This window comes from Calliopsis andreniformis, chromosome 1 (genome assembly GCF_051401765.1).
Source record: "Calliopsis andreniformis isolate RMS-2024a chromosome 1, iyCalAndr_principal, whole genome shotgun sequence".
Taxonomy (NCBI): Eukaryota; Metazoa; Arthropoda; class Insecta; order Hymenoptera; family Andrenidae; genus Calliopsis; species Calliopsis andreniformis.
In genome coordinates, this window is record NC_135062.1 from 8,918,315 (window position 1) to 8,942,535 (window position 24,221).

The window sequence follows — 24,221 nt, forward strand, 5'->3', positions numbered from 1 at the left end:
GAAGCACGGGCCCCGAGACGCCGAGCGGACAATGAGCGTGTGCCGCACTGGAAATGACATTTGAGCGCCCGCCGAGGCGGATCGGGGGAGCGTTCGAGGACGGCGGGTCCGAGGGACAGGGACGAGGAAAGGAAAGAGGCAGCCCACGAGCCAATAAGAACTATCGGCTCGTTATTGCTACCTGGCGAACGAGGATGTTTAAAGATCGTGACTTCTGTCGGCGGCCGACAGCTTTACGGATCCCCGACCTGCGAATTTCCGCGATGCCGTATGCGTTCCACTGGACGCTTGTACTCGGGATATTTACCTCGCCTACGGTCCCTATAAATACCGCTATCGGGGAGCTTTAAACGGCCGCGACGCGGGCTTATCAGCTGGCCTACGTTTCAATGCTGAGCGAACACCTCGCGGGAGTATTAGTGTCCCGCTGGTGATCGCGGATTTGTCCCTGGATTTGTCCCTGGTGATGGTGCAGCTGGGTCTTTAACACCTTTCAGAGAGAGTTTTTTGAGCTTTCAGAGAAGTCTTTTTTGTGGATTATGGAAGAGTAAATGTGTGGGTGTATGGAATGAGGGATTACGTTGGATTTCGTAAATTTTAGAGGAAAAGGAAGAATCATTGTTTGTTCTACGCAGGTGAAGGAACAGATGTGTTATGTAGGTTCTTGTTCCATTTTAAGAAATGGAATACGAAGGAAGATGCAACGTGTCACAGGTCACTGCTGATAGTGAGTTTGGTCATATATGCCCTTCTTTTCCGTTTTTTCATTACTGTACGCTCTATACTATGATAGGATAGGAGATGATGTATCTTCCAATCTAAACTGCTGTTGACATGTATTAAAAATGTTGCGACCTTATTGCTTGGATCGTACTGACTACAATTTCATGATAAAACGAATTTCGGAAAGTTGTAACATACGCTCTTATTCCAGGCACCTATTCGAATAAAATTCGTGTAAAATTTGAAGTCTCTGGATCCTTGGGTCTAGTATTATTTGGGAACCAATATTGAGTATACGTATGAATTTAGTCTAATCTTCTCTTAGAGGAGAAGACCTAGTCCAGTTTTTTGAAATCTAATACCTCAGTGCGTTGTATTACAATTGAACCGCTAAATTTAAGAATAGTGCATGTCTAAAAACCACAGTTTTTGATATTTGATTCCAAGGTGTAGCTCTATATATTTTATACATAGTTTTGAGATTATTTCCAAATAGCTAATTTTAGACTTGGACTCCTCTTCCATTCACCAATTTACATGGAACTCCGCCAAGAAGAATTGAATGCACGTATTTATTTCCAGTTTATTGCATGTTAAAATAAAGCGTTAATAATCGTTACGCCGAGTAATTGTACTAGCAGCCTGGAGTGAGTGGGTTCAACGCACAGTATGGATTAATCTTTAACAAACCTAGAAGCGTCAGTTCTAATCAAGGGATTAATGCCTTCTGGATTGGAAGGAGGACTCAAGGACGATTGTGTGTCGTTTTACATTTAATGAGAGCCAAATTAAGATGGTTGTAGCTTGAAACATGGAACTGATTCTGTAATCTGTAGATATCTCGAAGTCTGACGAGCAAACGACCAAACCACTGTAGGTACTCCGAAGCGCGTCTGACCTTGGATACCTGTCACTACTGAGTTTGCCGCCAATTAAGCGAATATTTTGCTTTGAAGCTTCTAAAAAAAATGTACTAGAATGGGATATTTTTTGGAAGATGACTTGGATAAAAATACAAGAAAATAAACCTGAATTCTTTTAAACACTTCAAAGTGGAATGCAAAACTTGCACGTTATAGGCTCGTGGCTGGTTTTCTCATTCTCAGAAATTCTTCTCTTATTTTGTTTCATTTTGAAATACATTTTAATCCTCAAATATAAATCACGAATAAAATAAATTACTCAAAAATAATAAATAATTTTATATTCAAATGAAAACTCATTCGAATAACACCCAAGCCTGGTTACCACTGATAAGTTTACACATACATACGAGATTATGAATAAATCCTACCTTTAAATACCCACCCAAATATTTGGATACAGAAAGATAAATAAAAAAATCGAAGTAGATGCTATATCCACGTCACAAAAAAAAACCAAAGTACCGTTAGCTTTCCAGATAACGACCCACGAAAATCCTATCTCCACTCGAAGGGCTCGCAGCACAATAACCGTGAAGGAATAATAGCCGCTATAACGGTCACCCTATCCAGGAATTCAATTATTATTCAGCAGTCCCGCCGGTGTGTTGATCGATCAAATGCTAATGAAATCACGTCCACAATCAGTAAGAAACAGGCATACTCGTACACGCGAGTCTCGTAGATACACAGCTTGCATCGCCTTTTTTTTACAATAAATCACGCTAACGAGAACGCTACCTGATTGGCTCGAGAACGAAATACTTCGACCTCCGAGTCGATTACTTCTGCGCCGTTCCAGAGGCCCAGTCGAACGGTAGTCATTAGGGGGTCAGCGGGGGGAGGGAATTTAAAAAATACGAGGTAATCGTCTGTTATTAGAAGCGAATAGTTGGCCAGGTTTCTTCGCCCGTCTAAATCTCCGTCACGGTCGCTTGGGGACCGGCAATAACGAAGATTAATTCGATAATGGCGACGGGAATAATAATATATACCGATTCTATTTACGTTCATGTAGGTAAATCGTCTGGGCAGAAAGTCGGACACGGTGTTCCTCGCTGGCCAGGCCGAGATCTAATGATGTACTATTTATTCAAATGAATTCCATCCGCGGACTCGGCTCAATATTTACCCTGTCTTGGCTCGGTTGTCGCGCGATACTAATAATCACATCGTTCTAATACGACAGCACGATCCGATCTATTCCCAATATTATTCTTAACGCGAGTCAGAGCCAGGATACGCGTGTCGTGTACCACGGTAGCTAATAGCCGCTTCCGACCAAACTACTTCGATCGAACGCAAACAGACCAACTTGTCGGCTCGGGGAAAAACTTGTTCGAGCTGTAGTGGCTCGATTGAGAGGATCGTTCGTAGAATGGGAATTTGTGAGCATTACTATCGACATTAATTTAACTGTATGAAAAAGGGATTCTAGTTCTGTAGAGATTCTAATTTTGTATACATGTGTGTTATATAAATACTGATTTTTGTTTTTATTAGAGTCTACTGAAAATCTCAGTGAGAGTAATATAACGTTGCATGAGATTGTACAGAAGGTTATGAATTTCTTTTACGTGTGTAGGTTGATGCTAGATAATTAGTATTACGATTTCATGATATATGACACTTTTATGATAAGCTTTCAAATTTGTAGATTACATTTATTTAAAAAACGGTACAGGTGGGAGGAAACTTTGCTAGTGGGTTGACAAAGTGAGAGTCTCAGAGTCATCGGTAGACTAAGTCCATAGTTTTTAAGTTTTTTAATAGATTACTTCTTTGAGCATTGAATTGAGGATATTGCCTAACTATATGGTTAAGGTTTGTATGCTCGAATTACATTTAAATACTGATTATTACGTTAAAATAATTTAATTACCAATTCTGTAATAATGTAATGTTATTGATAGTATTTCGTGGGTACTCATTTTTTACGAAAATAAAAGAATGTTCTAAAACGTGCATTTCTTGTTTCTGTTAACATGGTTCGATAGCACACGTATATATCCGGTCATAAATTTAGCTTCATAAGGATGACGGTTATTTACTTGTTATCTCTTTGTTTTTTTTTTATCTGGAGGTAATGAGCTGCGTATCAGTAGGTATAATGTATACTTACTGTATCTTTATTGCAAAAGAAATTATAATAATAAATAATAAATGTGTGGTGGAAAATTTGTTCTCAGTTGAGAAAGCAAAAGAACGTACTATCATGTAATAATAGTAATAATAGTATATTATAGGTCGTATGTAAGAATAAATGGATATCGTTTTGCAAAGGTTGAAGTTCTGAGACTATAACCATTATGAGACTCAGACACGTTATTTCATCATATATTTCCCGTTGTGCGTGTAAATAAATATATATCATGAGAAATGTTATTTCTAATATAGTAATGAAATTATTTAAATGAGCTAATTATGGTACTACTACTATGCTATGTTTTAAAACATGCAAACTTTTAATGCAGGGTGATCTATAGCCGTATAATTATCACAATATTCACTTAATTATAAAACCTATATAGTCTTTCTCGTCTCATAAGTATGTTGATTAGAATCTCATATAGATAATTCGATTAAAACACAAGTGGAAGAAAAATATTAACTCTTCAAAAAGTGTCTAAAATTCTACAAAAAGTGCAACTAAGACTATAAGAAGTCCCTACATATTTACATTTGTTAATTATTCAGTAGTGAATCATGTCATAATCAAAATCAAATTGAACTCATCCTATCCACCGATAGATTGCTCAGCTCCTTCTATTAGTCTGACTCAGACAAAATAACCCCAAAAATGGCCAACCCTATCATTGAAAAGTCCCAACAGAAAGCGCCAAGAAAGGACAATCGTAGGGCAAGACTCAAGCGTGCATAGCGCCACAGTCAACGTCCGTTCCCCTCTTATTTACGAGGCACGCAACGCCACTTCAGGAACGTTTTAACGAACGAACGGTTCTCTTTTATAACAGCGGTTGCTCGTACAAATTAAGTGCCTTTCTTCCGATAATAAACGTCCGCCAGTAATTTAGAGATTTAGAAATTGTGCCTGCTACCGCGGTTATCTGCCAACGAGTGCCAGTAACGACGTCCTCTCATCCTCTCTGAGAATCCTCACTGCCAAATCATTCCATTCGCATGACGTCTGACTTCTACAACACCGTCTCGATACAAGCTCCCAACTTGGAACCAATTAAAATCTTCGAGAATGTAAGGAACTCGATTCTAAGGTTACGTGCCAGAAACTTGTATTGAAGTTCTAGAATGACGATGACCAGGTAAAGTGAAAGAATAGGTCTAAATGAGAAGATAAATGTATGTATTGTTGAACTTATATTGAGACAATATTGTATTTTGTTTATCATTTGTTCTACTATCGACCAAAAATTTATCCTTGTGTACCTATATACATATACAGTTAACTGTAGTAGGTTCAGTTTTGAGTCTTAACTGTTCCTTCAAAGGATGTCTGTACATCCTGCAAGACTTGAAGGAAAGAAATCACAGGATTAAAGCATTTCATCTTACGGAAATTGTAAAACACATCAAGGATCACAGACTCGTGCTTGGTTTCTCAACAGAAATTCAAATAAGTAACATTAATTAAGGCAAAAAAAAAGTACAGCTAACGTTCAATTTTATTGGTCTAGAATCTACTAAGATCTAAAGAACTACGATTTACGATCTTGTGAGTTACAATTGCATTTACTAAATATGGACTCAGGAACACGATGAAAATACCGTAAAATAGCTCTAATCCCCTCTTCTCGTATTCATCTTTTCTTAACTATTTCCTCCTTCCAAAAAATAAAAAAGAATTTTGGCACAGTTTTCGTTCTTCCCAACCACTGTGCAACGTCCGAATGAGGCATCGACGATCCGACATAATTAAACGCCTCGCGAGATGGTTATCTGATATCGCCAATAAGCCGTGTAGATCCGATACGACACTGACAAATAGCCGTATTGATTCGTTCATGCGCGCAGCGGCCCCAGCAGTGCACCGCGATCCGATTAATTAACGATTTCGAGAACGACCTGCGAGCGTTCCCGTGTCCGTCGTTCGGAGGAATCAATTTCGACGACAGGGCTGAGAGCCGGCTCGCCGCTCAGAGGGATCGAGCTCTATGCACGGGTCCCCCGGAACGAGATCTATTTCACATGAGATAGGATCTACCAGGGAACGCTCACGACGCGCGGCTATCCACGGCCGGCGACGGATCTCCGTGGAATCAGTCGGTCTGGGTACGGTTGCGCCAAGTCGGATTCCAGATATCACGGTTCGTTATCTCATCTAACTCGCCGGTGGTCGATCGTTACGCGATCATTACGGTCACCGGGTCATTGCCACGATCGCTTAGATCCCAATGATAGCGTGCGATCCGAGGGTCAATTAAAAGCGTAGCGCAGGAACGATCGTGCCGGACCAGAGGAGGAACGAGAAAATTAGCTGGCTGGGTACTGACTACCGCCTCGGTCCACCGTTGCTCTCGGTCATTCGGGATGGGGCATGAATTTTAAGCCGAGGCTGATGCCAGGGATCCGCTGGGATTATTCACGCCCATCGATGCTCTGACTTCTTTCAGGTGTTCTTTATGCGTTTTTGATCGTTTGAGTGAAAAATGGTGGGGAATGAGGCTTCTGCTGCGCCTACGGGCCTCTTAAATTCTACCTCGTTGACCATTTTTTAAACTGATCAATATCAACGATTTTTGATGTTAGAAATAATACATCCAATAAATAGCGAGGAAAGTCTCTAGACGTCCTAGTTACTTACACTAAATCTATCATTTTCAGTATTTAATAAAAGACTTTTCAGTTCTGACTTTTCATAAGCAAAAAAAGGGAATGATTACAGTCACAGTGTTAGTATTTTAAATCAAATATTGAACTAATACAACACTGTGCACTGTATATGCTTCAGGTTTGAAAGGATTAAAATACGCATTCAACTCTGCATTTAAAATACCTCGGAGAAATAGGAACCGATTTCTCCAAATAGAAACGATAGTCAGTCGTTCTGGAATTTCGCTAGTCGCTTAGAAAACACGAGATAATGAACATCAAAATGCCTCGACTTATCAAACACTTCTCCGAAATCGATGAATCGAAGTTGATTCAACGATCATCGCGCAAATATTTGCCGAGCTGTCTACTCGATTCAAGGCGAAACGAAAACAGAGGAGGCGCCGAGCCGATGATTCCAGCGAAGTTTTTCGAGGCGATCTTCACTTCAGCCAGATTTCATGGGCGTCCAGGCCTGTCAATCACCTAATTTGGGGATCGAACGTCGAACCGCCGATCGTGAGACCGAGTAATTGCAGGCTTGCCTGTTCCCCAGCCGCGGCGAGGTCGAATAAACACACGGAATCACATCCGCGTCCACGGGCACGTTTAATCGAATGATGGTATTTAATTACAGGCCATCTTTCTAGGTGATTAATCGATCGGCGGAAAGGTGCCACGGCTTCGGGAATTTTGGATCAATGCTACGGGCCGAACTTGCAATCAACCTCGTGAATTGTTACGCTATAATTCGAAAGGCAATCCGTGCCGATGTTGCACGACATCATAATCGTTGGTGGATTTCACCTCGCTCCTACTTAGTGTCCGAACGAAACCTGTTTCCGACCAGCCGACCAGGGTTCGACGACGAAATACCAGTCAGTTTTTCGTTGATTATAGGAATCCAGCGACAGACTAATTTTTTGATTAACCGAGGGGATATTGATGCTCTTTGCAATCGTGACTTTCGTATGGATTAAAGTCGTGATAGGATTCTATTTTACTGTATCTAAAACTTTAAGCTTAAACTTAAACTAAATCTCTTAAAAGCACTTTTTTGGGATTGAATATACTTTCTAAAAAAAATTGATGCAATTAGAGTCACTAACATAAGACTGAAAGAGCAAATGTAATAAACTAGCCGTGGTAGAAGGAACCTACTTTAAATTGGATTTTGAACTTGAGCTAGATTCTTTATGAGTACTCCCTCAGGATTGAACACATGCTGTGAAGAAGTAGAGTCACTAACTGAAAATTGTAAGTGAACTGGTCCAGGTGGAACAACTTGTGCATAACTGTAAAAGTTATGGAAGCAGCCAGGACAATTGATGTCACTCAGAAGGGAACTTCAGCTCAAGGAAGTGATCACGTCAATCCTTATGAGCTAATCGCAGTTCAACAGCAGCAAACTGAGCAAGACGAGCGCTGTGACGTGTGTTTACGACGCAGGGGGCACTACTTGAAGCAACCATCCTCTAGACGATGGATAATAAATCACGTTCTACTCGATTTGCTGCGTTCTAATACACCATTAGACGTTCGACGAGGTCCACGTTTCAACGAGGAAAGGCAATTTTGAGGAAGGACAAGGTCCTCTCAGAGGGCACCTCGATGACGTTTAAGGCGCGAACGAAAATGATCTTGCTTAATTCATGGATTCCTGTGCTAGTTAGACCAGAAATTTATAGGCTCAATAGCGAAACTGGTTCGGGTAGCAATTTTCTCCATTTGCAGCAATAAACTGTCAAACAACACTAATTTGGATGATTATTAAGGTCTAGTTGCTATTAGATGATTAGCACTTTTTCTGTTTGGGATTGCTAAGGATATTGCTAGACCACTATGATTAAGACAGAATGTAAATTCGTGTACAAGCTGTCTAGACATCTAATGATTGAGAATTATTGTTGAGATTTGGATACCTAGCTTCCAGTTCAATTCATAAGACTTAACTTCTTAAGTATTGGTGTTGATTAGAATGTTTGGGTGTCTGAACCAAAATATCTTTGAGGCATGTAACTTCTTCTCTAATTATGTTTTTAAGAAACTCTTCTTTCAGCATACTAATGCAATTAAAATCATTCAAATATCCATACGAAGGGATCAATTATATAATCCAAATAAAATCAAATAATTTATACTCGTACTAAAATAGGTTATTTCAAGATCTCACATGCAAATTTCATGACAAAAGAATCATGTTCACGCTATGAAGAGTGCAATATTTAAATCTGCGATTATAACTCCAGTTCTCAGCCACATTCACCTTTAGACAGACTGACGCATCTCTCAGTGAAACAAGGTTGAATTTCTCGGATCGTAATTACCCAAGGAAGGTAGAGGATCACAAGACGAAGGTAACTCACGAACAAAGTGAGAGGTTGATCCGCGTCTATACTTCACAACATCACTAGAATATAGAGGAATCACGCGGTACGCTACTTTTCTACGTTCGCGTGAATTGTTTATGAGTCATAAAACGATGGAACGATCGGTTTCTTCGTAGATTTAACAAAAATCCACCGTCGATTCGATAAAAATGAAAGAAGAATAGCTTGGTATGGAATCATCAAGCGCGTCCAAGGGGATCGCGTGGGCGGCTGTTTGCCTATTTACCCAGATCCGATGGGAAATCGAAATTAGAAATCAGAGAGAGATGTAGGTGCAGATCCCTGGTATCTAGCCGCGTGAAAACACGCTCATCGATCCTGTGGAACTGTAGACCTTTCGAGAGTCATAAATCCTGTTCGACGTGTAAACGTGGATGATGACGACCTCTTGGTGAATCTCGATTTGCACATTTCTGGTCGACTCGAGCTGCATCTGCATTGCCGCGATCGCGTGACTAGCATTTGCATCGCAATCGCGATAACTTTCAAGGACTTGCCGAAAGTTCTGCTGTATCTATGTAACTAGCGATTGGGATTCAATATTGCCTCTTGTAAACTTTTGCAGTATTCGAGATGTGGAAGTACAAAAGTGAAGGAAAGGGTTTGAAGACATTTTCAAGGTAAAAGTAAAGGTACCATGGTGAAGATTACAGTATGGATTAATAGTGTAGTCACCCCTTGGATTAGCACCACGAATCCTTATCTGAATTGACGTGATTAAACATTATTTCTCAATATTAGTAGTATATGTCTCAGATGAAATTAGTGTAACAGTATTAGGACATAGAAAAAAATAGTGTAACAGTATTAGGACATAGAACCTGAAAAACATGTATGGGTATCATTAAAGTGGTAGCCTCAATATAGTGACCATTTCCATATGTCCAATCCAAGTTCTTCTTCTATGATAATAAATCAATATTACAACCCTTATAAACCAACCTCATATTCAAATACCTCTGAACTACACATCTAAGATTTATCAAACCTATCTCTACACTAAGCCTGCCCACTCTGATCGCCTTATCAGTCACAGCCACCATGCATCCAGGAACGAAATGTTCCAACAACTAAATTGCCCAAACGAAATCGCCCCTACCATTCAGAAAATCAGACAACCAACGACAGAACGTTGGCAGCGTTAAATTCGATTGGCGCATCGCATCTGGTCGAGCGTCGAAGGTTCGACTGGTTTCCGGAAGACGATGGCGCGATTCGTCCCGGTTAGCAACGTGAGCGCTCGTTACCACGAGGAAGAGGAAGGTGCCGCGTAAAACGCCGTGTGTCTTTTTTTTTCTCTCCTCGGCTGACGAAATATGTCGAGTCAGTCGCTTCTAGCCTAGCTCACAGTCGTAACATCTGCCGTCGCTGATTGTCGAGTAGCGGTGCGCCTTAGCCGCGAAGCGAACAGAAAGGCGCGAGAGTGTTGGTGCGTGTCATCTTCTTTCACTGCCGCGGGTTTTATTGCGTTTCGTCGCTAAATCATACCGTACTCTCGACCATCTACGGAAAATTCCTCTACAACACGAATTACACGTTGCCAGAGAAAGGGCCAGGTCTATGCAGAGGCTGCATCATTGATTTCACTTGTTCTTGTTCGATAGGCGACACTGGTTGACTAGCTCGTTGAGGGTCAATTCACGGTACCATGCCATTCCCGTTGTCGCGTCACGGATCGTCTTCGAAGAGAAAAATAGAGAGACGTGATTGTCGATTCACCGCTAGCTGCGGACACGTCCCACTCGTACGATTGTCGATTGCTGGACGATTCTCGCGGTAAAGTGGTATTTCTTTTAAATGCTTTTTATGACATTTGCAAGCTTGTTAATGACGGCTCAGAAGAATATGCTGTCGTAGATGCATTAAAGTACCTACTTTATTTCGTCGAGGAAATTGGTTCTTTTATTGAGCTTTAATGAGTTGGCCTTTTTTGTTTCAGTTGAAGATTTAGTTTGTGTTTCTCGGAAAGTGTGTTATACCTTGAGTGTCTAGTTCAGAATAACATTTATAAATACTCTGTTCAAGAAATTTGAAGATTGTTAAATAGCTCCAAGAATTCACTATAAAAAGGAAGAATATTAAATTTTTGATTGTATATGAATCGGTGAGCTGAAGAATAGTACAAGTCCAAAAACCACAGTTTGAGATATTATATTTGAAACCAACATATTGTGCATTTTACATATCTGGATTTCAAAACCAGACAGTATTAAGTCCACTTACTTTCTGTCTGACTTAATATGCTTTGGCTCGGGGGTCCAAATATGGTTTCGAGATAAGGTACTTGAAAATAGCTAATTCTGAACCTGTACTGTTCTTTAACTCACAGATTCATATTGAAGTGAGGACACACGCAAAACTTGCTTTCAAATACATGCAACTCCGACTATTTTTTTCTTTCACTCGTTCAGTCCTGAAGGTGTTCCCATTAGTGCAGCACCTCCTCGGCTGCGAGGTCAGCCGAACCCCTTAACTGTTAATGCCCCACACGCGTGGAGGTAAGGACAACAGAATGATTGGCAACGAAGAGCGTGAAAGAAGAAATCGATGCCACATCCACCTGTCGATCCATCGAAGGACGCGCGGGTCTCCTGTACGGATCTACGGGCACGATCGACGAAGAAAGTAGGCGCGCGATTGTGGCCACGGCAAACACACGGGCCTCGCGAACGTCCACGTGCAGGTATGCGCGCGAGCCAGCAGGAAAGATCATCATCGATCGAGGATCCGTGGGCCGCGTGTGAATCGTCGGAGTTATGCCTTCGACAAAAGCCACCGTGGTGCCTCGACAAAGCAATTCCGTCTTGTGGAGGCACAATTGAACGAGAGACGCGCCTCGTACCGACGTGTTTCGCGCCGAGGTGCTCCTTCTCCTGCAAAAGCGGCCAGCGGGCGTTTATGTGTGCGTTAACGCCTCGGAACATAGGCATACGACTTAACCGCTGATCCTCGTGCAGCTAGCGCGCGCGTGTATCCCAGGGCGACCATTCTCGTGTTGGTCCGCACGCAGATCGCCACGGGAGAGCGTGTTAGTGTGGCCACACCTCGGGAGACTCTCGTCTGGCAGGCTGGTCGACATGTAAATTCGTAGACGTGAAACTCGTAACCGAAACGATAAAGAAGATCGCTTGAGGGAGTCTGGATAGCGCCAGCGGGGACACGGAGATCGAGGTACTTAGCTATAAAGATATCTATTTGTTGCGTATCCTCGTATCGTAACACTGTTTCGTGTTTGTAGGGACCGTGAAGCATGAACAAATTTTATACAATTGAATTTGGTTGATTGACGATATGATGGTTTTTTGCAGTAACATGAAAGAAATAATGTAGGATGTGTCCAGTTGTAAGATAGTGTGGAGGAACAGTATTGTGCTGTTTTGTTACAAGTGGGCAGGGTCCCTAAGGATGGATTGTGCCATCCACTTAAAATCCTGACTGAAATAAAATTTCTTGCAGCTAGGAGATCTAATAATATCTTTGAGACCCCTTTGAATGATTCCTTTTTGGATGAGGGTTAATTTGTTCGTGCTTGCTCACTTGGTAGTGCTGGTTGTTCGGCTAAGTCCACTTTGCACTATTTCTAATAGGTATTAGAGATATAGTTGTCTGAAATGGGTGTGAGGCCTTGGATTTCTCTACCACGTTTACTGTTTTATTACAGGTTCATTCCTCTTAACAAACTTGATCTACTACACGTCTTCCTACTTCAATCCATTTTTGACATCCGCGCAATGACTTTCTCTTCTTATTCTCAAATTATTAAACGTCTGTACAATAGAATATAGGATGCTAAAGTGAACTCATACAGAGGTGAACTCATTGCAGTCAGTCATAAAAGGAACAAAGATCCTATTTTCCTAGATTCCAATTATCTTATATAGCTGATCCTATCAAAGGTGGCAACCTATCTCCATGTGAGATCTCAAAGAATAGCACTTTGCATCAACAGCCACCAAGAATTGCCAATTCCATGAAATATCCAATGGTCTCAATTCGCTAACCAGGACTATCCTATCTCAAAGCTAATCATTCACCTAAACACCACTGCATTACCCTATCACCGAACATTCCACCACCCGAATCCCCAAAACAGCAGAAATCTCAACGCACAGTTCCAACTATCCGACCCATTTAAACGTCCAAAAACCCAGTAAAGCCTTCCCTAGATCGCTATCCTGCCCCGATTAGAATTTCAAATGGTGCTTCAGAGGACAGTCCCCGCTTAACGCGTCCGTCGAACATATTACCCTTTCCTTTATCGCTGTACTCGACAGGATCCTCCAGCGGGATGATGCATCGCGCGCATCGCACAAGCGCTTTCGATGCGCTCCCCACTCGACGCGCAGTGCATAGACGTGCCGACAATAGATACTCCGCGACGCCCACGCGAGCGGGAGACAAAGGGGCCTGAATGGCCGGCAGATGCACGGATCGCGAGGACGTAATGCGCCGACGTCCGTCGATTTAGAACGGAACGATGCGCCTTACGTCCGTACGTTCGTTTATTCGTTCTTCGTGACGAAGGTGCGGTACCTAACAGCCACGAACACATGGACCGTGAGGAGTAGACGTCCGACGTCCCCGTTCGCCTTCGTCCGTTCGCGCGCGCGTACGCACGCTCGAGGTTACGTAATTCGGAGAAGAGCACGCGGAGGAGCGACCGGTGACGACACCTTCTTCGGAGAGGAGAAAGATCCGGGAGTGTCCACTTCGAGGAGCCATCGGCCCAGCCCACGTTCCGCGACCAACGTCTCTGAGATACGAGAGACGCGTTCCAGATAATGCGATGAGACCTTTTTTCCGCGACAGTTCGCTGGGGTTCTAATTTGCGAGGCTGGTGTGAGAGATTGGTGACTGGAATAGCAATCCTCTGTACAGTAGGGGAATGAAAAGAAGTTCTTGCATGGGGGTACTAGGGAATAGTAATTCCACGTGGTCCTTTTTGTGTCATTGTAACTAGGAATTAGTGGTGAATGTCTAATCTGATAAGTAGGTGTGTACGTACACTCGGCTATAAAAAGAGAAGAATGCTTTGGCCTGTTTGATTCGAGGAAAGGTAGTTCATAGAGAGAAGGTTATACTCCACTTGATCCCAATGCTATTTTCTTGTATTCCATAATTGGTATGTGCTTCAAATGGCTCCATTAGATGTTCTTGTGAGATGTTTACCACTTTAGAGATTCAGTTTGGTAGATTATTTGACGATAATGGAACTTTGTTTAGTTCGATGTCTAGCTTTGAGGTAGTGCCCCCGTTAGATTTAGACTGAACAAGCCTCTCCTCAACCATGTCATATTATACTACTTTCTTTTCTCCTAGCCTTCAGATCAACTAAAAATGAAGGAAGCAACCAAGCTAACCTAATCACATTTTCCCTTTACGATCCTCACACAAAAAGCTTCATCACCATCATCATCTAAGTATCCCATACTCCCAAAAGCAGCGGTACGTGTCCAAGAGAACGTATCTGTTTACTCAGCCGTCGAAGTCGTTAAATCACTCGAATCCTGCAATATATTCGTATCTCTAACGAGCATCCCCATCTATTGCCTCGTGCACGTCCGCCAGGAAAATCCGACGAGCAGTGGAACGACGAAAGATTCCACGGTTAGCATAGGCAGGCGACGTGGCAGCGGGATAAGCACGATAGCCACGATGGAATCCATGACTATCGGAAGCGATCGCGAAATCTTCGGGCAATAATTCACCCCCTCACCCTCTACCTCCGACCGTGGCAAACGGGCCCGTTCGACAACGACGGCCACGCGGAGACTTCGGGAGAAGAAACGCGCTGCTGTTGCTGCCGCATCGTTGAACAGTTAATGCTCGCATAATACGTGCACGAGGACGAGGCGAAAGGGGGACGGGTATTGTTACTACTTTACGTACCGTTATTTTCTGGCAGTTGACAGAAATTCCTTAAAGTACAGAGGTAAGCTATCGGCCAATCTATGGGGTTTCAGGGAAAACTGTTTTTTCGTCCTGCGAGGTATTACGGTTACTATTATTCATGGATTATATTATTGTTGATTGCGAAACAGCGTAAATTACATATTCTTATTTTTTGAAAATTGGTGTTTAAAGACCTTTCAGATTTCTGTAATATGTTATGGATTTGTCTCTTATTGTATTTTGACTATTCTTAGGGAATAAGGTTTTTTGTCTGACCTGTTTTGTTAAGATTCTATTTTATGAAATAGAATTTCTCACGTCTACTTTTCAAGCTCCTTAAAGGTAGAGAATTTGAGAGCACTTAATTTAAAAATTAAACAGAAACCAAAATGAGGGAAAGATTGCAATTTCAATTTCTAGTATCGCTCAGTATTAGTACCTCACTGTTAAAGCTTTCAAATGTAACCTGTGTAATTTTGGAAGCAATATCCGTTTCCCAAGCATAGACAGCTTCATCAAAGAATCAAATGACACTCACACTGGTGTCTCTTTGTGTGTTCCACTATTAAACTGATACCTACACGTGCTCTAGATCAATGCTGGCTAATTAAGCGTCTTTTCAATTGTTCAGCTAAAGTTATTTACCAAACACATATAGTAATACAATATTAAGAGGACCTGATACATAAAAGGTATATTCAAAGTCAAATGTAGTGAAGAGTGTGAAATAAAAACGTCGAAGTCAAGATTTAACAATAGGTACCAATTCACTAATTCAATTACTACTTCTAAAATAATTATACTTTAACATCAAATTTCCTACGAAACTCACTTTCCCTAAAGCTGGTTTCCTGTAAATTCTTAGTACTCTATGTCTGTTTCCCCATGAGACCCTCAATTAATTACCATTGTATACCATGAGAAACAGTACCGAAAGAAACTTAATTATTCCCACCTTCCATCACATAGCAGAACTCAAAAGTAGGAACTCAGTACACCTAATTAATTGCTACCCATTGACGTAAACTCGTCTACGCTCTTCAAGAACTGAATTTCATCTTCGAAAGACCCCACGAATTAAAGACACAAACGATCCCGCGCGAAAACGATATTCTCACCTTTCGCAATTTCTCGCGGTGAAGATAGATCCCGATACGGCCTCCTCGGGCGAAGTCGCTCGAAGAAAGGCCCGCGGTCGGAAAAAAAGAAATGCGGAACGTTCCCGCGGTCTAAATTTCCCAGACAGGCCTTTAATTACCGCGGCGGTGGCACGGCGGAATTAAAATGTAAACGTCAAAACGAAGATAGGCACGGGGGCAATGTATCTCTGCTGGCCTGCGCCGAGTCTTTACACACAATTACGTGTACCCACGTGAAACGGGAGAGAAATATTGCGCTGCTGGCGGACGTCGTGGCCGGTGCATGGCAGCGTGCAGTTACTGGCGCACACCAGCGGTAATATCGCATTGCCGGAGCGGCCGGTGGAGAAGAGGATGGCCGAGATTAGTTCCGATTGCCTCTGCGGAGTTATAGAAGGGTTGCCCGCTCGAGTGGCTAGCCATCGATCCCGGCTACCGGCTTCTGCCCGTTAATGAGTCATGTTTAATTGGCGTGGGAAGCCCGCGGCTACGTCCACGTAACGGAATTGAACTGTACCCGATGCAACAACAGCGGTAGCGACGACGTAAGTACCCCCACGCCGTCGAAGGGACTGACCTTATACACGAACTGGACGACCAATGGCAAATAACGCAACGGAAGAATCTCTAATTAGAAGCAAATCGCGCGGATTAATGGGCGTTTAGCTGGACGTAGCCTATTGCCCTCGAGGACTCTGATCACGTCGCTCTGATTTGCCGAGTTTACGATGAGCTGCAGGAGAATTTACCGATAGTGTTCTATTGGTATAGGCTCTTTGATATAACACGGTTAGAAACATTTCTTCTTTTGTTTTAGGTATTAGGAAGAAGGTGTTGGACAAGAAAATCGAGAATGTGCAAGCACTGGGGAAGCAGTGATAGATTTAAATACATGTAATATCTGTCTGTGTATCTATATATGGTGGTTAGATGTATCAGAAATTTTAGGGAATGATTATATCTATGTGCTGAAATAAGATGAAATCAATTACAGTGCACGTGAAATGTGTGAGTTATAGACTTGTTCTACTGATATCTCTGCGTTTGACCTGGCTAATGTCCGCCGGCAATACAATAAGTCCCAAGCCAGACATATTTCTCACGCATTGTACGTGCACCTTTAACATTTAGAGAGTCCATGTTTGAGCCACTTAACTGATAATAAATTAGAAACGGAGTCTCAAACCCAATTCTGTCATTTTTAACTTCTATTTTTTCCTGATATGCAGAATCATCGCTTAACTCTTTGTGGTTCAGTGGTTTCAGACTGAAACCATATTTTCCTAGTTTATTATTATATACTGAAGAAAATACATTTAGGAAACTTCATTTGTACTGTATCTTTCCATTTTCGTATCTTAGGCCAAAGGTGATTAAAATTTCTGACACTTGTTATCGAACACCCTTATAAGATGAAGTACCTGATAATGGACAGATAGCAGCAATTTAACATAAAACTAAGATTCTATCTCTAGTAAAGACAATACTTCCAAAGAAGGACAGTAAAGATAGTACAGATAACGGCACAAACTCATACCAAGTAAGGGATATGTTCCAATACCTAGACGCTAAGGATGTTACATGTCCCAGTAAGTGGACAACCTCTGACAACAACTGTGTTCAGATACTGTGACATGGTCAGCTACTGGGATATTTATCTTAAATACTGTAACCAAAAAGAAAACGTTATCCACCCCAACTATACAATCGAACTAAACCCTAAAATCACTCTTGTTTCTCAAGCCTCCACCTTCTACCTCCATATCGCGCGACACGGCAGCGGTTTCCCAGTGGCTGAGCCAAAAAGTATCTGGAAAGTATGTCGAGCCGTCAAGGTGGAATCGCAAACGAAGCGGTTTGGACCCATTAATCAAGCCACAGCGCAACGGCTCCTTAAAATGCACTTTCGAACGGTATGCAATTTTGAATACGTCAGATTAATCTTCCCAGAGGTATCGAGGGTACTTTCCTGCCCGCGACAGAGCGCGCAGGTGTTGGCCGCGCGTATTCCGGGCACGCTGAGACGAGCAGTCAGTTTTTCGCAAGAAGCCACGGTTTTACGACGCTGGCTCGACGACAGCCAGCCATTCACCATCAAATCGCGATTTCTCAGCGAGGCGATTTAACGCGGCGGCATTCGCGGCGCGGAAACGCGCTGTCGCGCACCATCTGCCGCGCGACGAGCCGTTTCAAAAGATTACTGTTACGCGCAGCCTCTTGGAAGACCAGCTCTGGCTGGTCAGGCTCCTGGTCTACTGGTATGCAAATAAATGACATCGAGCGGGCGCATTGAAAAACTGCACAATACAGGCTCGCGCGCGGCCTGGGCAACGCGTGGACGCGCAGCATTGTCTCCAGTCTAATCACGAGCCGTGCATTTACGAGCCACCGGTTAGAGAGACGTACCTAGCTGGCCAGGGAAGACTACCTTTTGCGAGAGGCGGTTCTCGTATTCTCTGCGTTACCGCGCGACGTAGTAATATGCATCGCAAATACCAAGTCGAGTCACACCCATCATAGAGCCCGACCCTGTGGGTGGCGCCACGTACTCGCGAATAAGTCCTACGAGCGGGATCATCATCCGCGTTGCGTCTCTGACTATGAATATTCGCTGGATGTATAATGGGGTCTTTGTAAGGCTCTGAGTGCGTGATAATCGAACATTCGAGGTGCTTAGGGCGTTATCGAACGATGGGAGAATTCTTGCTTTGTCTGGGTCTGTGGGGACTAGGCGAGTTTGGATCTGAAAGGTATGTGATAGACGGATGATAGGGAGTGGAGGTGGACCTTAAGAATACAGGATGAAGGGAATATCTAAAAGCTGAAAGAGATAGGTTCAGTAATGTAGTCGACTAATTTTTAGTGTTCATGCTAGGATTGCTACGCGAGCTGCCTCATGGGGTACAATGGGGGAAATTGGGAGACTTGTAGCGATAGGATACATTACTTTGTCTGTGCCCCCAGCTCTTAATTTTTTGTATTATATCTAAGGAGGGAATTCGTGTGGCAACTCTGGTTCATATACAGTGAACTACTAAGTTACTTGTCACTGAATTGAATTACTGGACGTGTCTGAACTAGTCTCAAGTCAGACTGTTTCTCAGATTTCAATCCAAATGTAGAAAATATCTTACAAAATATAATCTCAAAACGAGGAATATATTAGGTTATATTGAAGGATTCTTAATTCTTTTAATTAAACCAGAAAATAGGAAGCAGCAGCTCATTGTATGACATAATACAATTTCACTACTACTGGAAGCTCAAAAGATGGGACACAGGGCGGGACAAGTAGTAGTAACAGGTGACCAATTTGGCCAATAAACAAATGCATGTGTGCCATTTTTATGTGTTTTTCCATGAAGTCAATCAGACTGTCTAACATTTTCTCATCATCTAAGCTCCCCACAGATCAGTTTTACATAGTACATCTACGGAATCTCTGAAAGTCCAAAGTGATTAGGAATCAAAAGAGTAAGTGTTTAAGAGTTATATCATAAAGATCATGAGAAATATGAGCTAGCTACATTCGAGTACTGAATAAACTGTATTAGTGTGTCATTTGATCCTCCAATAAATTCTAGCTGCAATGTTTGCGAAACATTGGAAAATATCTAGAAAGTAAATACAGCTTACATCCCAATGCCCTAACAATGAGAACTTCGTCCTTTCGCATAATCATGAGAAGAAGGTTGAAGCACATAAAGCACAGGAAGAAAAAGACGAATGAAATCGCGGCAAGAAAGTGTCAAGGTATCTAGTTGTCAGGTTCATTGGCGCGTTCGCAATCGTTGCACGATCACGCACCTAAATCGACACCTCGCCGCGGACTCGCCGCTAATCGTCTTTCCGGGAGTGACGTGTCGACATACCGCGGTTCTTGCTAACAACCCTGACCGTCCCTATTAGTAGCCCATATATATAAGTATACGGAGAGGTTTGCAGGCGTCTGCTGACGCAGTCGACGTCACGATTCGGGTGCCATCACGTACCGCGAGGAATCGAGCGGGTTTCCATTCGTGGCCAATCGACACGCGCTTCCCTTCGATCGATACCGATCGATTCCTGATCGCGGAACGGCCTAAGCAAATGGAGACGCAGTTCCTGGTAAATGGGATATGCGAATAGGTTGGACAGTAGCTTTGCGTGAGGACTAGAATAAGGTACTAGCAACCCTTTTATATAATACAGTTTTGTTCGAGGGTGAGTAAATAATTGAAGATATTTAAAGAAAGTTTTTCAAAGTTTTAAAATAAAATAATTGGCATGGATTAGGTAATGTTAACGTATAATGTAATTTTGAGAGTCTACTGTGCTGTATAGAGGACATGTGTAATAGAATATTTAGATATTGAGGTATTCGAAAATATGAATATTGAAATATATACAATTTGAATATCTGAATACGTATTTTAAAACTTGTATATTAAGATACATGAAAAATTGAGTACCTGAATATTTGAAAACTTGAATACTGAGATGTGGGTATGAAAATTTGAATATTAAGATATATGAAAGTTTGAATATCTGAATATTTGAAAACTTGAATACTGAGATGTGGGTATGAAAATTTGAATGTTTGAATATTTGAAAATTTGTATTCTGAGATATATGAAAATTTGAATATTTTTGAAAATAATATTTAAAAGTTTGAATAAAAAAATAGTTGAAACTTTCGAGTGCTGGAATATTTGAATACCATTAATATGTTGCTAATTATTAGAAACTTCTATCTAGGAAAAAGCGAAGAAAAAGTAAAATATAGGGTAAATTTCCATACCTCCCTAGACGTTGGTGCCCCCAGGACGCAGGGGCTGTCCGGGCGGCGGGGCGCGCTGGCCCACCGCTTGCTCGAGAGCTCGCTTTCATCCTGAAACAATAAACGTGACCTGTAATTAGACAAGACGAAGGTAAAGGTGATAGACGGTTAGGCTTGATGAGCGCTATTATAGCAATCGTAATGGATCCCTCGGAACCAAATTGCTATTCGCAGAAAATTAGCAAGGGAACAGTGCGAGAAGACTCGAGGACTTCATCTGAGAGCAAACTTCAAACAGCGTTTCTATCAAAACCATTCGAAGATTCAAATATTTATAAAATCCTCGGCACTGATTCTAATATGACCTATATGGAAAAACAATCAATATTAATTCACACGCTTCAATGTCTAGCAAATTTTAATCGCGCATGAAGACTATTACCTCACATAGGAACATAAAATCTTTTTCTTGCATCAGTCAGTAACTTCTTCTTATTTCTTCATAAAATTCTAAATAACTATATAGTTATTGTTAAATGGATAACATCATCCAGACAACGTAGTACACTTCAAATTTAAAGCGCCACTAAGAACTCCGAGGAAGCTTTCACATTTCTCCTAAAAAGAAATACATTCCCAATTTCGAGAACTGCAGTACCATTGATCGTATAAATTCCCACGAAAAAATCGATCAACCGTTCACAAAAACAGCGACAATTAAAACAAGCAAATCCTTCCCGAGGAATGCATAATTTTCAGGCGAAACGTCCAACATATTCGAGCATGTAAAATTCTCCACGCTCGTATGATTTACGAGCACTCAGGATTGACGATCGTCGAACAACGGTTTTCCATTAAAACGCCGTATTCGTCGCGTTAACGCCGACGATCGGGCACCGTTAGACAGATCAATATTCCGTCGTATTCCCTCGCATTTAAATTTCGTACGGCCGTCGGGCGACTCCCGATAAGCGTAGGACATAAAAAGTGCAGCACATATTCAGCGTCGTTTTACGATCGCGGTATTTTACATTTTTTCCACGGCGAGAGGACCGTCGCGCCGTGACGCGTTCCCGCTCTGTGTGGTCTGCGCGTGAAGAGGCGAAGGAAACGGGAGGAAAACGCGGGCAAGTGGTCTCGATGGAACGCAATTTTCCAAAGGCGCCAACGCGAATCGATGGGACTCGGAGCACCGCGGAATTGCAGTCTGCGACGCGATTAAGCTCGCGCGCCGAGCCGAGGGACGGCGGGCCAGCTCTAATGGATCAATTATGTCAGTCATTTCGGGCAGGGGCGAGAGAAAGGGCGGAGGAACGGTATGCGGGACGATGCTCTCGAATAATTAAGATCGCATCTCGACGCGGTGTCAACGTGAATCGTTTCTCGCGGCGACGCGGAGGAATCGCGGAGAGACGGGCATTTTACAGGGCCTTTCAAATCTTTCTAACGAGGAGACCTCCGTCAAGAGTGAGGCTGACTATTTCTGTGACAGTGAGGCAAGATGACCTATGGCATGTTCGAGTTGAGGGCTTAATTCAGATCTAGCATATAGAGTTTAGGTTTTCGAAAAGAGAAAAGAGTATTAAAAGAATTCTTTTAATTAGAAATAGGGGTTGAAGAAGATGCAGGTTCATGAAACAGTAGTGAAGCTGAAAACTATAAAGGCTGGTATCTCGAGAAGGAAAATATATGAATTAGGTCAATTTGTCTCCCAAATGCAGATTTGACAGTTTCTGTACAACACATTAAGCTGAATATAGGAACTACCCTTTTAGGGGAATATGGCTGATAATTGAAAGGATATTATTATAGTGATTCAATGTACTGTGCAGAGCTTGTAAATTGTACCTAAGACACCGTTTGGCATAGTAGTAATTTTTTGTATAACAGGGATACATCAGTTCAATTGGTAGTTATGATTAGTTTGGTTAATTACACGCTACGTGTGAAATCAGGCGATTCCATTTACTGTAACTATATGGACCCACATTTTTTCCAGATGCAACCTTGCCAGCTCTGTACACTAGTAGATAGATATGACGTAGTACCTCCTTGAATGAGTAGACAATTTAAATATTTGTACATTTGAAAATCCAAAATTTAGAAATTTGAGTATTTCAAAATTTGAAACCTTCTATTTTGAATTTCTACAGACTTCTGTACCTATTTGAATATTTGAAACTTTAAATATTCAAATATTTGAAAATGTGAAAAATTTGAAAATTTAAAAATTTGAGAATTTAAATGTCTGAAAATTTGACAATTGAAATATTTGAAAATTTATTCATCTTCAAAAATGAATTTAAATACGAGGGCAAGGAAATATCCAATTATTCGTACTTTCAAATGAGCAATACGTGGCATTTGGAAGAAGCTGTACTGGCGAGTAACATGCATGTAAAATGCAATGCAAATATAACGTGTTCAAGTCAGGCTTATATTACGCAGACCGCTCTTTTGCTATACCTGGTCGCGGAGGTCTCGTGCCAGCGTGCACGCGAGTGCAGTTATTAAAATGTTAAAACAATTACGTCCGTCTCGTGACACACACGAGCCGGACGAAGATAAGACGGCTCTCGTGCTGCAATTACACTGTCGTTTCTTGGTGGCGTACAACCGTAGTAACAACGTTGAAAGGAACAACAGTGTCAGCACGTATAAGAAAATCGGGATTATGCACGAATGCTGAGGCACGTGGCGCAAAGATAAACAGAAGTACTTATAACAAGTAGTTTTATCGAGAAATTCTTCTTATGTAATTGCTTTTTTAAAAGTGTGGAACAGAATTAGAAACCACGAATATGATTTTAAATGTATGTATCGTTATACTAATTTAATATGGAAATAATTGATAATATAATTTTGTATATTATAAAAAATTATGAGCGTATTATGAATAATATTATTCACTCTGTTTCCCAAATAGGAATGCGTGGCAGTTAATCATAAAAGTTAATGGAAATAATTTAAACCATATTTTTCACAAATTTAAAACATACATACAGAGTAGAAACAATAAATCGTTTGTTTATCATTCTTATTACAACTCTCATGAATGTAATTTTAAATTATGAATATATGTACATTAATGTGTTTCCATATTTTATAATACTACTGTACAAACATTCTAGAGTATTTGTCCATATTTCTGTACCTGTGCCTACTCATTTCTGTGCCTTTGGATTAAAATCATTTTTAAAAAGAAAATTTTTATTAAAAGTGTGAACTTTGAAAGTTAACTCTTGTTATATTCAAGAACTTGAACTTGAACTTCACTTGAATAGAGTTCTATATAAATGTAACAAAAGTAAACTTGAATAGAACAAATAATTCCTCAGTTTATGTATAAAAGTGTTTTTATACATGATTTTAATCTGAGAGCGCAGAAATATAAATTACCATGTATCCTTGAAAACAGTAAACCCTGCAAACTCTCGAACATGACCTGTCTGATTATTCCCAGCTCTCGACAAGGCAATCAGGGAGCCACGCCAGATGAAACCGTTTCGTAGTTTTCCAACGCGGAAGGTTCTTATCTGGCGCGGCATAATCGATGCGTTCGGATGGGAAACACACCTCTATTTTGGATCGTTAATGCACACGCGTG

At 41.5% G+C, this 24,221-nt stretch overlaps 1 protein-coding gene across 1 annotated transcript in view; it reads right to left on the bottom strand.

Moving 5' to 3' along the window:
• LOC143177551 (uncharacterized) overlaps window positions 1-24,221 on the bottom strand; it is a 422,101-nt gene that overhangs the window by 266,839 nt on the left and 131,041 nt on the right. The window contains exon 2 of the mRNA XM_076375538.1: window positions 20,636-20,725. Coding sequence (XP_076231653.1) covers window positions 20,636-20,725 — 90 coding nt within the window. The remainder of the gene's footprint in view (window positions 1-20,635; window positions 20,726-24,221) is intronic.